The sequence below is a fragment of the Centruroides vittatus genome, unplaced genomic scaffold, assembly GCF_030686945.1.
Source record: "Centruroides vittatus isolate TY-2023 unplaced genomic scaffold, ASM3068694v2 contig_439, whole genome shotgun sequence".
Lineage (NCBI taxonomy): Eukaryota > Metazoa > Arthropoda > Arachnida > Scorpiones > Buthidae > Centruroides > Centruroides vittatus.
In genome coordinates, this window is record NW_027122239.1 from 205,249 (window position 1) to 222,340 (window position 17,092).

General features: G+C 33.6%; 3 protein-coding genes across 3 annotated transcripts; 2 read left to right on the forward strand and 1 right to left on the reverse strand.

The window, feature by feature from the left end:
* On the forward strand, positions 1-2,743 carry LOC136976994 (nucleoside hydrolase-like). Its single transcript, XM_067272401.1, has 4 exons — positions 1-211; positions 279-567; positions 636-769; positions 1,919-2,743. Exons 1-4 carry the CDS (start codon positions 26-28, stop codon positions 2,264-2,266), a joined length of 957 nt encoding a protein of 318 aa, XP_067128502.1. The 5' UTR covers positions 1-25; the 3' UTR covers positions 2,267-2,743.
* A 4,318-nt stretch (positions 2,744-7,061) lies between these two features.
* Positions 7,062-8,462, reverse strand: LOC136977071 (gastrula zinc finger protein XlCGF7.1-like). The gene is made up of 3 exons (XM_067272510.1): positions 8,390-8,462; positions 7,801-8,058; positions 7,062-7,354 (listed from the first exon to the last, which is right to left on the reverse strand). Exons 1-3 carry the CDS (start codon positions 8,460-8,462, stop codon positions 7,062-7,064), a joined length of 624 nt encoding a protein of 207 aa, XP_067128611.1.
* A 7,549-nt stretch (positions 8,463-16,011) lies between these two features.
* LOC136977073 (uncharacterized) lies at positions 16,012-16,632 on the forward strand. The gene has a single exon (XM_067272511.1). The coding sequence runs from the start codon at positions 16,012-16,014 to the stop codon at positions 16,630-16,632; it is 621 nt and encodes a 206-aa protein (XP_067128612.1).
* The last annotated feature ends 460 nt before the right edge of the window (positions 16,633-17,092 follow it).

The window sequence follows — 17,092 nt, forward strand, 5'->3', positions numbered from 1 at the left end:
GTAGATCTTTCAACAAGGTAGAAAAATGGCGAGAGCAAAAATCGTTATAGATACAGATTGCGGAGTAGACGATGCTTTGGCACTGATGCTAGCTTTTAGCAGGAGCGATCTATGTGAAGTTTTGGCAGTTACATGTTGCCACGGTAACACGATTGTGGATAATGTATGCGATAATGTGTTGCGAGTATGCGAGGCATGCGATATAAAGCAGGTGAGATTAATAAATGCACGAAATTATATTAAATTTATTCTTTTTAAATTTGGTTTTTTGCTTTCAGTTAGACATTTTCCGCGGATGTCATCAGCCTCTAATCGATCGTGCGTGCTCTGAAGAGTTCTTTGGTGTTGATGGATTCGGTAATAAATCGTCAGAATTTCCGAAATCTTCGATAGGTATTAAAGAAGAACACGCCGTTCATGCTCTGATACGTTTAGCTAAAGAGCATCCGAAAGAGATTAGTGTTGTTGCCATTGCCCCTTTGACAAATCTAGCTCTGGCACAACGCATTGATCCGACCTTCTTCGCTAACTTGAAAGAGATATGCATTTTGGGAGGAAACGTAGATGGTAAGCAAATTTATATTATATTTATATAGCTTATTTAATAATATAGTATATAAATTAATGTTTTTTAGCCATCGGAAATGTTACAACTGCTGCAGAATTTAACTTTTTTGCTGATCCCGAAGCCGCTTATATTGTTTTGTCAGAAGAAGCAAATTTTACCATAATTCCTTGGGAAACGTGTGAGAAATCCAAAATGACTGAAGTAACAAAGTTTTTCTTTTAACTTTCACTAAAAATTAGATAATTATAATTTATTTTCATTCTAAAGTTTAAGAATATATTTCTGTGTTACAGTTACTGAATAAACATTTTCGATTGTACAGATCGATGGTTCTCAACCTTTTTGAGTTAATTTTAATAAGAATTGATGCGAGAATTTACAATTGTGCGCCATGTTTACGCAGGTACCACAGGCTAGGAGAACCTTTCAGACATTTACTTTTTTTCTACTTCTCGCTATTTCCGAATAATAATTTCATAAAGCAAAGATATTTTGTAAGAGTAAATTTATTTTAACAATCGTTACACTCAACTACCTTGACAAACTGTGCGCCTAGTTCTCTCTTAAACTAAATTATGTACAGGAGCTATAGGCCTATTGGGTTTAGGTGACGCAAAACAAGAGCGATCTGCAAGATGGTGCCTCCCGGAGGGACTTCTATGGGAAACTGGACACTGTTTAGGTGTTAAAAATGTGAAGAAAACCCGGGAAATTCCACGTTACCAGCACGTTGGTAAGACACAAACCAGTGTTAAGTGGTGTTATATTATAGGCCACTGGTGAGCTGTACTATTTGGGTCTACATGTTTTTTAGGGTTGGCATTTTCGATTGGTTTAATAAACGTTTTTTACTTAATTTCACGCACAGAGTAGTGCCTTTTAAATAAGATTACTTATACGTCCTTCTCTTCCCGGATATGTCCTCTTTTTTACGAAGTAAAACTTTTGTCGCGGCGAATTTTTGTAGCTATATTATTAAAAAATTTTTGAGTGTTTGGCTTTGAATTTAGTATTTTGTTTCTTAGACTGCTATCGTTTTAAGTAAATAAAATCATTTCAATGACACGAAAATTAGACGGTAAGATGGCCGAAGCGTATTGCTCTGGGGTACCCGGGTTCAAATCTGGACGGGTCGATCAATCTCAAGGAATTTTTCGGGGGATATGTCAGGCTCTGTCCCATTATGGTCTTGCTACAAGAAGCCCTTTTAGTGCCACAGGGCAGAGAGTTGAAAGAAACAAATTGCCTATTAAGTCTGTGGAAAGAATTTTATAATGCAGTATAAATTTGTAATTATGACCTATTTCATTAATATTTATAAGATTTTTAATTTTAATCTTAATTTTTCAGATTTGGTTTAAAAATTGGTTAGAAAGAAGTAATAAAAACAAAAAAGGGAAGATGGTAAACAGCTTGATGCCAATCATCCAACAAATATCCGAAAACGAAACAATCGAAAGCACGAACGATGCTGACTTGCTGGCAGTTGCTGCAGTTATTTGTCCAGATTCTATATCCGAATTTATCATCAGACCTGTTTCTGTAGAACTTCGAGGATCTTTAACCAGAGGACAAGCAGTGGTGGAGAAACGTCCAGAATATATACAAAACGAAACCAACAAGAAAAAAATAGTAATAAACTTTAAAACTGAATTATTAGAGGAACTGAGGAATAGTGTGGCACATGATATTTGCTAGATTTTTTTAATCAACATTCTCTATTTATTTATTTCTAGATATTTATTATGGAAACATCAAATTAACAGAGTTTTCTAACCGTAGTTTGTTTAGCGAGATTTGAAAAACACGTGACAATCGGTAACCAATAGTAGGAATGATGGGTTACATCCCGTCATCATTTTAGTCTGGTATTGTGTAATTTGTATTTTTCCAGAGTACTGTAACTTTTAACTGAATCAACCGTGTTCGAAACTAAATTCGCGCCATAAATTCAAGTGTCTTTTTCTGTATTTATGCGAATTACGACTATAAATACGCTAGTATATTCTTTGTATAGATTTATACAATTATTTGTGTAAAAAACCAATAATCTTACGTTTATTTTAAGTCTGGTGTGACTACAAGTCACTGACAACACTCCTTTCTGGAGTGGGAAGTTGCCAAATACCATACTCTACAAGAATTTTTTTAAATCTCCTAATTACGTTCGAATCCCTCTCTGTTTTCGAATTCCATCGCGAGACAATGTTCTAGAATTGAACTTGAGTTTTTCACAATACTGTACATTAAAAAAAACTAATCGTTCTGTGAAATCTTGGAATCCTAACAGCAGTTTTAACAACGGAAATGACGTTTACGACCTGCGATCAGAAAACAAGTATAAATTTCTAGAAAAAATTTTAAGGGGGAAAAAAAAACATGTTTTGTGTTAAATTATAGATAACATCTCGCAATTTATCATCTAACGCACTTGTGCATGTCAAAAATTAAGATTTATTAATTAAATTTCTGTTAAGAAGTCTCTGATGAATTCATATTTTACCTTCATATCTTTCCTCATATATATATATATATATATATACGTGGCAGATTCAATAAATAATGTTAGTAGCCCTGTACCAATAACGGTCCATGCCAGATGGCATTTGCGTCTATCACGACGTTTACAAAATGGCGTCACATCCATTAAACTCATCAGAACGAACAGGGAGCTGTTATTTGATTTTTGACAGCCGAAGGCCTCAGGCCTAATGAGATTCACTGCAAGGTGTATGCCACTACAAAAAAATCTTGAGTTCGAAAGTGTTTGTTTGGCCTTTCTTGAACTTTTGAACCTACTTGCAAACTTTTAATAGCGACATGCATGACTCCATATGCGCATACATTCTGTGATGGATCTCACTAACCTGTAAGTGTAATGCGTTTTAATAATAATTAATTAATTACATTATTAATTTATTATTATTAATCGCCGCGGACTCGGCATAATAGAATGCCGAAATTCCATTATAGTTGTATTACAATACAGCAAGCAGAAAACCGACACCGCTGACATCAACGTTCTGTTGCAGCTGAGAGAGCTGCATCATAACCAGTGTTGTTCCAAGCCTTTCTATAAAAAAGGTACTAAAAAGAGTACTAGATAACAAAAAAATGGTACTAAGTTTTCTCTAAAAAGAAATAGATCAGTAATGTGCGATAGTATTTTTTTTAAAAAATCGATATTAATATCGATAATACGACATAAGTATGTGCAGAATCAATACATTAAGTCAAAATAATCTACTGTATTGACTCGTGGGCATTACTTTGACTATAAACTGCTGAATGTATGTATATGTTACAGTCAAAACCAGTTTTTAGTTAGGATGCGTTTTAACTAGTTTATACTGGATGTCTTTCTTAAAATCCGTTTTGTCTAGTTAAAACTAGAATTTACTACTAGTCAAAAATGAATTTGAGTTAAAACTAGTTTTAACTAGACAAAACGGGTTTTAAAGACATCCAATATAAACTAGTTAAAACGCATCCTAACTAAAAACTGGTTTTGACCGCAACATATAGAGTGATTCGGGGTAAGATGGTAAGCGGAGGAAGATGCCTACTTTTTGATATTTTCAAACGGTGACGTCAGATATCGTCATGTGTTTGTATGATGAATCGTTGGGCCAATATTGAGTGCGGAAAGCTGTAGTTGGCTACCGTTACCTCATTTTCTACATCTGAGAACATCTAAAAGCAAGATAAGAACGAAGTTTTTGTTGTGAAATGTTTCTAAAATCATTTTAAAACTAAAAGTTAAAATAGAATTTATTAAAAATTGCGAAAAACAATTAACGTGTGATGTAGTTAAGGTTCTAAAGTTTCCATTGTGAGCTACCGCCGATCCCGATCAGACATGCTAGAACACGTACAACGTAGGCATCTTACCCTGACAAATGGAAAAGATGCCATATTTTTCATGGGGTAATATGCTTATTTTTTTTTTAATTGAATTCCAATATGCCTATTTTTAATAAATTTTTGTTTTCTCGTTTTATTGCAGGTTATGCATAGAAATTATATAAGGACTTCTCAAAAAGGTTTTTGGACTGAAAAAAGCTTTCAGCTAGCTATAGAGCACGTTAGAACGGGCGGAAATTTAACAATATTTAAACTGTGCTGTTATACTTACTATGAAGTACTTTGTACTACAAATGCAATAAATTAAATTTGATTAAGATATTCGAAAATTAATTTTATGCAATTATATTTATCATCTTACCCTAATGGCATTTGTCATCTCACCCGAATACTTAGGGTGAGATGCCTAAAATGCCAGACAGTAAAAAAGTCGTCATTGCAAACACAATATACAATTATTTTTCATATACTCCAAAGTTTTATTTGAAAAACATGCTCAAGAATATGATATTTTCGTTAGAGGCCTCCAAAACCCATATTATCGCTATAATTTCCTTTATAAGCATAATGTTAGGCATCTTCCCCCAAATCACTATACATAACTTTATTTTCCCCAAACATATTTATGTAGCTAAAATTAGTTTTATCTAAAATCAAAACATATACAGCAGTAACGGGTTTAGCAGTAAATTAACTAGACAAAACGGGTTTTGTCTAGTTAATTTACTGCTAAACCCGTTATGTCTAGTTAAAACTAGAATTTACTGCTAGTCAAAAATGAATTTGAGTTAAAACTAGTTTTAACTAGACAAAACGGGTTTTAACAAAGACATCCAGTATAAACTAGTTTTAACTAGTTAAAACTCGTTCTAACTAAAAACAAGTTTTGACTGTAACATATATATTATTTAAATATATATATTTATAAATAATAAATTTATAATTTTTGAAATTTCTATGTATTAAAATATAATATAGTGTTACATGTAACATACAAAATTCATATATTACCATGTGAAGGCTGGAGGTGGAGATTCCACAGTGGAATGCGATCCAAAACATTACACTAATATCGATGTTCAGTGTTCACTGACCGTATCGGTGTTCATGCACCTCTAGTATCACTTTGAACACTACCAATTGTTTAGCATTGGAACTGTTAGAGATTAGAGCCCAAAATATCCATTTACTGCCAAAGTAAAGTTTAAAAAATATACAATAAAAATGAATTTTTTGAAAGGTACTAAATTGAAAGGAAAGGTATTAGGATTTCATGAATGGTACTAGGAAAATGTCCAGATTCCATCTGGACATTTTCCTAGATATCTTGGTAATGGAACAAGTAAAAAGGTACTAGATTAGTACAAAAGTGCTAGGTGGAATAACACTGGTCATAACATACAACGATAAGCATGAGTGCGAATTGACCTTCAACTGACCAATCAGAGCCATGTTAGATGTCTACTGATGAGCTGTACTTACGCAGCGCACCAATCAGTATCGCGAAGCGTTGTGTCATAGGTGCAAGTAGTTTTTGTATTGGGTTTTATAATTAGGACTTGTTTAAAGTTAGTAACAAAATATGAAAATTTTTTCCGACTAACGCTTAAAAAACTAGAAATGAAAGAAAACGGACGTTCTATTCCCGAGTTAATAACGATGTTTTCCAGGAAACAACTGAGTTATTGGAAAGATTGGTCGATACTCTCCCGATGACCACTGTGAAAGCAGAAATTTTTTCTACTTTAATAAAAAAAAAACAAAAAATAAAATGGCATTTTTAAGTACCATGAGCAAAGACAGGCTTAAAGCGAATGGCGTGTTTATCAATTGAATAAAGGTTCCAGAAACGATTCCAGATTTTAATGAATAATGATTGACAAGTTTGCCCTAAAGAAAAACTGACGCATTGATTTGTTTAAAAAAAAACTTGGGTAGTTTGTTTTCGGTTTTTGTGGTAAAAACTACTGACAAAATGAACATTACTTTTATTTAAAATGTGTACATTTATGTTTTACACGACGTAAAGATACTCGGTGTTTGCATTTTGGATTGTCATCAAACATTGGTGATTTTAACGTGATAGTTATTTTGCAATGCCTTACTTTCCTGGTTATTTTAATATACTTATTACCTCTCTGTAGCAATGTAAAATTCTAAGGTCACGAACCATTACCGTAGACTGCCTTTTTCCTTTGGTAGTGCTAACCTTATTGAATCTAACTCATACATCCAGTAGTGAAACAAACTATTCGATTAGTGGACCAGATATTTTATACTCCGTACATACTAAAAGTAGATTTATTTTCATCATTTATAAGTGATGCGTCAAATATGTTTGAGGAGTGGAGACCACAGTTTGGTACAACTGGTCTAAACTATAAAGATTATGGGCGCGTTGCATCGTAAAGCTTATCGTTTGAACATCTAAATTTTCTGTTAATCCTTTCTTCAGTATAATAATTTCATAAAGAAAACCACTGACAGTTAAAATTTTAAGAAAAATTTTATTAACAGTAAATATATCGTCCAATTTTCAATTTCAATCATCAAAATATAAGTAATAATTATAAATCCAAACTGAACGAGTGCAGCTATTCAATTATTTGAAAGCATTTGTTTGGAATTTCTAGATCACAGTGAAGGTTTGTACTGATGCAGATTCTTGCAATGCACCCATAAAATAATCCTTTCTAGAAAATCTTTTTTTGCAGATACCACATAGAAATGGTTTCTCACCCGTATGAGTTATTATGTGACGTTCGAGATCCCTCTTAACTCTAAATCCTTTTTTACAAAGCATACAGATGAAACGTTTTTCTTGCGGATGTAGTTGACGAGTTCTTAAATTTCCTCTTCCAGTAATAGGTTTGTAGCACTCTCTCCAAGTCTTTCCTGAAATAAACATGCTAGAAATATAATCTAAAGATAATAAAAATGTCTTTATCATTTATATAATATTTAATTATTAATTTTTTCCTTGTTAACTTATTGAAAATTCTTACTATGTAACAATTGAAATTCTCTTACAGATATTTTGAGAAGTTTTCCAGATGCTTCAGGAAAATGATCAACACTATTAAACATGAAAACTTTCAACATCCTGATGAAGTGAATCAATCTTCATTAGAAAAATTCTTCTATCAATATATCCCGAATTTATTTCATTGAATATAATGAAATATACCTTTATTCGCGAACAGAAAAAAATTTTATCATAAACTACAAATAGTGAATAATCACATAAAAAGTTTAAATTACAAATTTACATATAATTTTTTTCCAAACATTTTACATTTAACTGTGATGACGAGCAATGTGAAACTTCAACTGATTTCTAAATCTAAAATATTCGTTGCAGTATTTACACTTCAGGGGTTTCTCCCCGGTATGAGTTCTTAAATGCTCTGTTAATATGTCACTTCGTGTATATCTTTTATTGCATACACTGCACACGTATGGTCTTTCTCCTGTATGTATGCGAAGATGTTTCTTTTGATCAACTTTATGTTTGAATCTTATGTGACAATAATTACAGGCAAACGGTCTCTCTTCATTGTATGCTATTTGTATATTCTGTTCGACTTTCATCGAATGTGTTCTGATACCTAAATCAAAACCGAATCCTGGAAAAAAATAAACAAATGATTATATTATTATATCTAGTTTCCCATCCCTATTATTCTTTAACCAAAATCTTGACTAAAATTTATAATTAGGAGCTGCTAGCAAGAATAAATTTCAGTATATAATATCACGACGCTCTTTATATTCTTCAATTTGCCATTCTGTAAAATGCTGGAAAGAAATAACATTAATGTCAACTACAGTTCTTATAAGAGAAATTATATTCCTATTTGAAATTATAAACAAAAAAATCTTGCCTTTATCAACTGCTTGCTTCTTTTTATTCTTAAAACACAACTCATATTAACAAATCTATATTCTTTCTGATACCTTCAGGAATTTCATTACTTTTGAAAAATTTTGTGATGTTAGCATGCAAAATATCAAGTAATTTTTTTGGCATTTCAGATTTAATAAGGAATTTACAATTTTAGTAAACACAACGCTTTAATTGGTCTTTTAAAAATATCAGAATAAAGTGAAGTTATTCATGTTTGTTTCTTAAATAAGTATTTTGTGTAATGTATTCTTTCATAATTTCAAAAGTACTCAAGAATAAGCTTTAGAAATGAAAAAAAATTTAATTAATACACACGAAATAACAAGAACAACACTTAAAAAAGCAACACACATAGAATATAAGCTTTATATTATCCAATTTACTTTCAGCTAAATATATCTTACAACATGGTACATTTCAGAAAAAAAACTTATACAGATTTCTCTAAAGGAGAATTTCTGAGAACTTCTGATCTTTTACTCATTATCAATCATTAAAAAGCAGAAACAATATAAAATTCTTCAACTTAAATGGAAAATAAAGCTGTGGAAAACAAAAAATTAATGATCTAATTTACAAAGAAAATTGCTTAAATTATAAAAAAAAATTTATGAACAAAATGTATCAGTCTCACAAAATTGTACAGAGGGAGAAAACTAGAGTACAGTCAGTATACTTGGAATATCCAGAAAATGCATTATTTTTTTGTGTCGGATGATTCCGCTTGGCTACATATCCTTTGAAATCTCCCCGTTGCACAAATATTTGTTGGCATAACAAATTATCTCACTTGTAGCATATGAATAAATCTAAACTTAATGCAAATACTTTTAAAATTGCTATAATTCTCTCTTCTAACAGACTACCTCATCATAATGATGTGAATTTCCAGAATTTGCAAAGCATAAGCAAGTAATTCTCTTTGTTACTTTGCATTTCAAAATGAAAGTATTTACTATAGACTTAAGAATAATTTTAGAATAAATAAAATTTTCTAAACAATACAAAAAAAATTATAAAAATGTATTATGTAAGATTAAAACAAATGCATTAGATATACCAAACTTAAGATAGATCAATTTAAATATTTAAAAATCAAATAATAATTACTGTATATGTAAGTAATTTATGAATTTATACCACCATATAATATCAAAATAAAAACAAATTAAAAGTAATACAGTACAAATATATTAGATTTACTTAGCATTTATTTTTAAAAAAACTATTTGAATTAGTTATAGTATTAATAATAATTATTATTATTATTAAACAAATAGAAAATTTTTGGTATCATGGACACTACATCAAAAATATCTTTCAAGCTAATGCATAGCAATTTTTATTAATCATCTAAAACAGTTCAAACTTAACATAAACAGAATCAGGCCTCATACCTGACTATTATTTTTGCAAACCCTAGGAAATAAAATTTACAAAGAAAGGAATAACTTGTATAAGACTTCAATGTTGTTTTTATTTTCTAAATAGTAAAAGCTTATAGTTATAGGGAGAATCTTTTTTTTCTATTTCTATACTCCCTTTAATAAAAGTTACTTTGTAAAATCAAAAGCAAAAAGTAATTGTTTATTCAGCATTTCATTTGTCATCTCACTCAAATCTTGTAGAATTTTTCCTGGAAAAAAAGTAATAATTTTATTTATATATAATTTTTTTTAAATAAAATTTAATAAATTACAAAATATATATTCAAATACACGTATATACAAATATATTTATCTGATCAATATAATTCAACACTTTTCCTTATTTCAATATATATTACTTTCCACTTAAGAAAAATAAAATATAAGCATTGTCTATTATATTAAATTAAAAAAGTCTTATTCTAATTCAGGCCTTAAGCCACTGTGGTATGGTCTATACAAACTGATATTTGGCCTGCCACAAAAAGCATTTTGTATCTTCTAATTTGAAAATAACTGATCACAACTTGGAGCAAAGATTAACTTGAATAGATCCACATTTAGCACCATCCAAATTTGACCCTGGATCTTCTATAGAAGTAGGCTAAAGCCTTAACAGCCTCATCTATCAAGCAAGTATACCTATATTTACACATTTCTGTATAATATGTGAAATACCATGTAGTTGATGTAATCTATTAAGCAAACGGAATATAGGTACTTATACAGAATGCTAGTTTTCATTAATTAATAGTAATAATATAAACAAACTGCAGGTAAACAGCACATGTCCTGTGAAAACCTCATAGGTTGCCAGATAGGTTTTATTTTTTTTATAAAACAGTAAAAGTAAAGCAGAATTCCTCAAAATGTGGGCTTTCAGATTCTGTTTTCAAATACCTTTTAGGTATTCAAACAACAATCTCTGATGAAAGCTTATCAATCAGGCCAAAAACATTTGGATTTGATTAAATTTAGTTGCTGGAAAAACGTGAAAGGTGTGTGCATTGTCTTGAAAAATCAGTATAAACTTTAGACTTTAACAAAACATTCAAATAATGATTTCATAGTCAGCAATAAATATTACAACAAAGTCTAATATCAAGAAATACAAAGTGTGACTGGTTAAGATGGCAATCTAGCACCGTGGGGATCCAGAATTGAAAAACAAATAGTTCAAAAAAAAAAAAAACTAAATTTTTCAAGGGCAGTCCATCCAAATATTTAGGACCCATCCTTCACATTGAGGGTCCCTGGCCAAACCAATAATGGGCTGGCTAAAAAGGCACTCTTAATCCAGTGCTCCTCATGGTCATATTTGTAACACTTACCTTACTTTACTTTGATTAGAATACATTAAAACCTCTTCACTCTCATTGTGTGCAAGGAAGGAGCCTACGTTATCTTTCTCAGACTCCTCATCAAGCCATTTCAGAAACATTTAATCATTTTTCGATAGTATGTAAATACAATATCATTTTGCAATTAGAATTGTACCACTTCAAATGCAAAAAAAAATACACAAAAGTACTTGCAGGTGACCACCAATGCTCACTTTTCCAACACAACTAAAACAGGCTGCACTGAAAGTGTTAGCAATGATTATTATTTCTAATTCTGGTGTCTTATACTTGGGAAAGAAGGTAGGTGAGAGTCTGGCCACAAAACTAATTGGAGAAGCCAGAGTTACAAGCATTTGAAAACAAAAGATGAGCACAGTGCTCACCCTAGAGTAATGGCAGGTAAAGCAATGGTCACACCTAGCAATTTCCAGTTGCACAGACAACTGCAACAAGTGCAAGTTGCACGTGTCTTATCATGGTCACATTTTTCACTGGCATTGCAACTCAAAACACATGACCATATAATAAACCAGCATTCACTTTGCCAGCTATCTTCTTTAACAAGAAGGAATGTTCTTGGCAAATGATGGTACTTTTTACTTAGTTCTTTATATTTAAAATAATATTGTCTAAAAATAACTTTCACACAAACCTACTAACTGGAGTAAAAAATTTTTGTTCTAATAATGCGAACATTTTCGATGCCCCTTCTGGGCTCTTCTTCAGGCATTCCACTAAAACCGTTGTAAGCTGGTTCTTCACTTTCGAATTTTTCACAGGCATTCTATTTACGCATTCCTAATGTGCGCGCACTTCAAATCCAACGTAACATCGTAAACTACTATAATATTCGAAATGAAAATCGTATATAATTCAAACGATTATAAACGTGAATAAATAAATAAACTTAAATGCTATCGTCCATTAGGAATTGCCATACTGTAGAAAGCGACGTTTCTTCCTTATAATTAATGCTTTTGCATTCACACTCCGCTTTAAATATTTCCATAGCTTCTAATATCTTCAGGTGATCTTGATGTGGGGTGGTGAGAACGATACGTGCCCTGTTAAATTCTGCTGTAATGTCAGGATCTGATGCATAGGTCGAAAGGGCTGTCGTGTATCTATTTCGTGATGTGTCCGATTTACGTTCCTTCAATCGTACCTCTAAAGACATCTTGGTTGCACCCACATAAACCATTTCCTTATCAAGCCTGCCATCTTTTATAGGGACTTTATAGACTCCTGGTAATCTATTCGGGTTCGGATGGTCTTTTCTGTTCCTTAGTAGGCTATAAATGGTCCGACCTCTCCTGCATGCTACTCTGATCTCTCGTTTCCTGGCAATGGTGTTATATATCGATTTTAGAATCGGGTTATACGTGTCGGGGACTATTGTCTTGTCTTCTTCATTTTCCTTATTATCTCTTTTCTCCTGATTAAACACATTCAGATAGTAACGTTTGCAGTTTTCACTTAACCTATGCACAAGGTTGGTGTACCCACACTTCTTTGCTATCATTTCTATGTTATTTCCTGTGTTACTGTCCGTGCCTTGGATGAATGTGTGTACGCTCTCATGACTAATGCTCTGAAAGCCGCAATTTTATAAGGAAAGGGATCGCAAGATAATATTGTCATTACTAAACTAAAAACAAATTGACATTTTATATCCAGAAATCTAAAACTGGTACTTACAATCAATGGCAAAAATTTTGCTTGTCTCATGCCACGTATGGAAAGGGCTCGCAAGTTGCAAACACATTTTCTCAAAGCTAGCAGGACAGGCATAACATAAGGGAAATGGAAAACAGGTGAGGTAGCATGGATTACTAGGGTGGGAGAGGAGGAAAAACAAAAAAAGAGGGACTACTAGGACCAAATACTAGGACCAAAAGGAAAGTGGACCACAAAGGCATACCCTCAGACAGTCTGGATATTAAAGTTGACGTCACACCTTTCCACAACTATCATTTTTATTTGCACAGCTTTTACATTTTTTTTTGTACATACTAAATAAATATATTTAATTAGTCTACAGAGCAAGCCTCGGCAGACTTAAATATCAAGAACGTATACCACATAATCACGTTACAGATCAGGCTTGGTCTAAACTGGTATGCCCACGTACACGAACACACACAACAAAGATGAAAAGAACAGAAATACTTCACTATATCATTTTATAAACCTGAAAAAATATTCGAAGAATGAAATTAAAAAGTCATTCTGAAGAGGATGAAATTGTCAGGTGTTAGTGGAAAGGTAAAATTGTATTTTGTGCTCCTGTGGGTATGGTCTACAGCTGTTAAGGTACAAAGTTTCAATTGGATATCTTTAATCTTCGTTTCTCATAACTTTTCTAATTAATTTCTAACAATTGTGACGAAAGCATTACGTAAGTAAATGTAAAATAACTGTACTTAAGAAAACACACAAGTAATTGTGTTAACGAATATTCGTTAATTGATTTAAAAGCAACTCAACAATCTTCGCTGTTCTTGCTGTTTTCATTATCTTATCTTGTTTCAACTTCCTATTACTAATTATAACCCCATTATTACGTCATCAATATTTATAACGTTACGTAATCATATTCCATTTTCCTCGTTTTAAAATTAATAATAAAATATACATGGAGCCTACTCTCATTCTTTATTTGTTAATAATTAAACGCATTCATTACGAAAACAAATAAAGAGCAGAATCCTTACCTTTTCGAAATTGGAGCATCTGCACAATTATAGTATCATCAGCATTGTTGCCGTCTCCTTTTATGGGATTTGCGTGAATAAACAAATTTTATTAATTTAATTCAAATTTTATTTATAATGGGCAAATAATAAATATTAAAATACATACGGAAAAATATCACGTAATTAATTTTTATACTTGGATTCTAATTGTACATTTTGTCACCCTATTCGTGAATATATGCTACAGTATTTTTCTCAATCCTAGACCCCCATCAACATGGGGGACCAAGCCAATTTTTCATAAGAAAATATTTCCCCAAAAATGTCTGAAGTCAATCTTTACATGGGACCCTCATAATTAAAATTTGTCTGGGCCTCGTAAAGCTATAATGTGCCACTGAACGACGCTCGAATCTCCACTACTTATGACACGTTATAGAGCTTGGATTGAATTCAAACGTGAATCCTAAACGCGCATCCATTTGGCCGAGTCTTCTTTCCCCACCTTGTGAGCACTAAAAGGCATTTTTTTAATACTCAATAGATTCGATCGGGTTCGTAATGGGGATGGTCGAGTAGTGAGAGATAGAGCCCGAAATATCCGGAAAAAACTATCCCCGAAATATTCCTGGGATTTTTCCATGTTTCGAATTCGAACCCGGATTCCGAAAATAATAGGTTGAGGCCTTAATAATCTACCATTCAACTATCTCATTTGATCAATTTTTTATTATATTTGTAAAATGATGCTATTTCAACTGGGTATCTACTTCGACGGCCGGATGGCCGAGCGGTCAACGTGGCAGCCTACCGCTTTGGGGGACCCGGGATCGAATCCGAACGGGTCGAATAATCCCCAGGAATTTTTCGGGGGTGGTCCGTTCGGATATGTCGGGCCCCGTCCCTCACCACCCGGTCGCCCCATTGTGGGCCTGGCCGAATCCATAATGGGTCTACTAAAAGAGGCCCTCTTAGTGCCCACAGGGCGGAAAGAGTTAAAAAAAAAAAAAGGGGTATCTACTTCAGTTTCTTTCAGCACGGTTCCGTGCTGTAGCTCAATAATTTTCAATATGAGTGCTGCGGCACACTAAAGTGTCGCAACGATGGCCGGATGCCAAGCAGTCAATGTGGCAGCCTACCGCTATGGGGACCAAGGATCGAATTCGGACGGGTCGAAAAATACCCAGGAATTTTTCGGATATGTCGGACCCCGTTCCTCATCACTCGGCCGCCCCATTTTGGGCTGGCCGTACCCATAATGGGCTCGTTATAATAGACCTTCTTAGTGCTCACAGGGCAGAAAGAGTTAAAAGAAAAAAAAACAAAGTGTCACAACGACGGCCTATTGCCCAACGGATATGTCGGCTTCTCTCTCATCACCTGGCATCCCATTATCGTCCTGACCGAATCCATAATGAACTTTCTAAACAGTCTGGAAATGTCAAGCTCCATCCCACACCACCTTCCATGGCATGATTTGAGAACGCATTGAATTTGCTTTTTTAATAACACACTGAAAAAATTACATGCGTTTTTCGAATACGATTTGGATGAACATCTAATTTCCATATGCGCCCATCCACTGACTCTCCACCTTTCGGTCACTGAACAATCCTTATTATTTCATTAGCCCCATAATAAAAGTAGCCTGCTGAGAAATATGGCTCAACTCACCCAAAAAAAATTTCAGCAAACTCGAACCCGGATTTTCGAGATTCCTACAGCAACAGTAATGTTTTTACGGCTCCGCTCATCCAGCCGTGAAGATTGATGTTACTATTCAGTAAATAGGTTCAAATTAGAAGCGACGTCTGCCTGTGAAACTTTTATGAACAGTTTCAAGTTCATTCTAGTACAAGTCAGATAGTTGATTGGTAAGATATCAATCAAGCAATGAGTATTGGTTCAAAACCATAAGTCCAGATTAACAGATTGTAATTGAACGAAGACCAGAATTCTCATTTTAGTCCATTAAGGGGCAGCCATATCTGTAATGAATAAGAGGACAAATGATTTTCTTCACACTTTTCATTTGATTTGTTAAAAAAGTAAAAAGTTATTCGTCACCTGAGTGTCTTTTGGATCATCTTCTATTGCTTTATGAAGTTGAAGATGCTTCTAAAATTTCTTGAGATGTTAAAAGTGATTTTGTCCCCGATCAAACGGTTTAATAGAACGATTACATAGACACCTGAAGGCATCGCTAATGGCACACGAATCCTCCAAATGGACCGACGCCCTTCCGGTAGTCCTCCTGGGAATTCGTTCAGCACTTAAAGCCGATATAGGCGCAACAGTAGCTGAACTGTTATATGGTACCCCGTTAAAATTACCAGCTGACATCATTAGCCCCGACACCCCACGAATTTCTTGCGAATCTTTTGTCAGCCAACTAAAAACCCACATGGCCAATCTGAAACCGTTAGCAACTTCCGCTCATTCCACAGAGAAAATTTTCATTCATCCAGAACTAAAAGAGTGTACACATATTTTCTTAAGATTCGACGCAAACCGACCTCCTCTTCGTCAACCTTACTCAGGCCCATACAAAGTGCTAGAAAAACACGACAAAACACTAGTAATTGACATCCAAGGTCGCAAATCCACCGTCTCAATTGACAGAGTAAAACCAGCGTATATCTTACAGGACGAACCACTTCAGAAATCTAGTATAAAACCCGTCCAATCAAGACCATCACAGACACCATCTTCATCTGCAACAGCGAATAACAAAAAACTGGAAACGACCTCCAAAAAAGATCAAACTGTTACCACGAGATCAGGCCGTCATGTTCATTTTCCTAAAAGACTAGTCACCATAATGTAACGTTAAGCGATTCGTTCGACATCAGTTCTATCGCTCGTCCCTCACTGGGGGATACTCTGTGGGGAACGTCACTCTCCACATCTTAACAGTCGTAACGAACCCCAGGTGGTAAGAGTTATTACTTCCTGGAACGGGACCGGACTCACCCTGTGGGACCTTTTGGTCAGCCAGTTGCCTTTTGTTAGCCACATCGTCGAGTCATGTAACTGTTACGCGAGCAGAAAATAAACGTAGTTTTGTTACTGTTCGTCTCATTCGTTTTTAATCGCGCGGAGTGACGAGAAGCAAAATTAATAGCAGTAAAAACACTACACTACAAAGAATGAACCTCCATTATCCTTCATTGATTGTTCTGATATCCGATGTGCATTTTTGTCAGTGTTGTGCGATTTGTATGTAGCGAGTGTAATTTAAATATCTATTCATAAACAAAGCTTAATTAAACAGGCGTATTAATTAA

Coding starts and splice junctions, on each gene's coding strand:
- LOC136976994 (XM_067272401.1), top strand. CDS start 26: ATGGCGAGAGCAAAAATCGTTATAGATACAGATTGCGGAGTAGACGAT. Junction 212..278: donor AGGCATGCGATATAAAGCAG/GTGAGATTAATA, acceptor TTTTGCTTTCAG/TTAGACATTTTCCGCGGATG. Junction 568..635: donor TTTGGGAGGAAACGTAGATG/GTAAGCAAATTT, acceptor AATGTTTTTTAG/CCATCGGAAATGTTACAACT.
- LOC136977073 (XM_067272511.1), top strand. CDS start 16,012: ATGGCACACGAATCCTCCAAATGGACCGACGCCCTTCCGGTAGTCCTC.
- LOC136977071 (XM_067272510.1), bottom strand. CDS start 8,462: ATGCCAAAAAAATTACTTGATATTTTGCATGCTAACATCACAAAATTT. Junction 8,059..8,389: donor AAGTAATGAAATTCCTGAAG/GTATCAGAAAGA, acceptor ATTTTTTTCCAG/GATTCGGTTTTGATTTAGGT. Junction 7,355..7,800: donor CGGGGAGAAACCCCTGAAGT/GTAAATACTGCA, acceptor TATTATCTTTAG/ATTATATTTCTAGCATGTTT.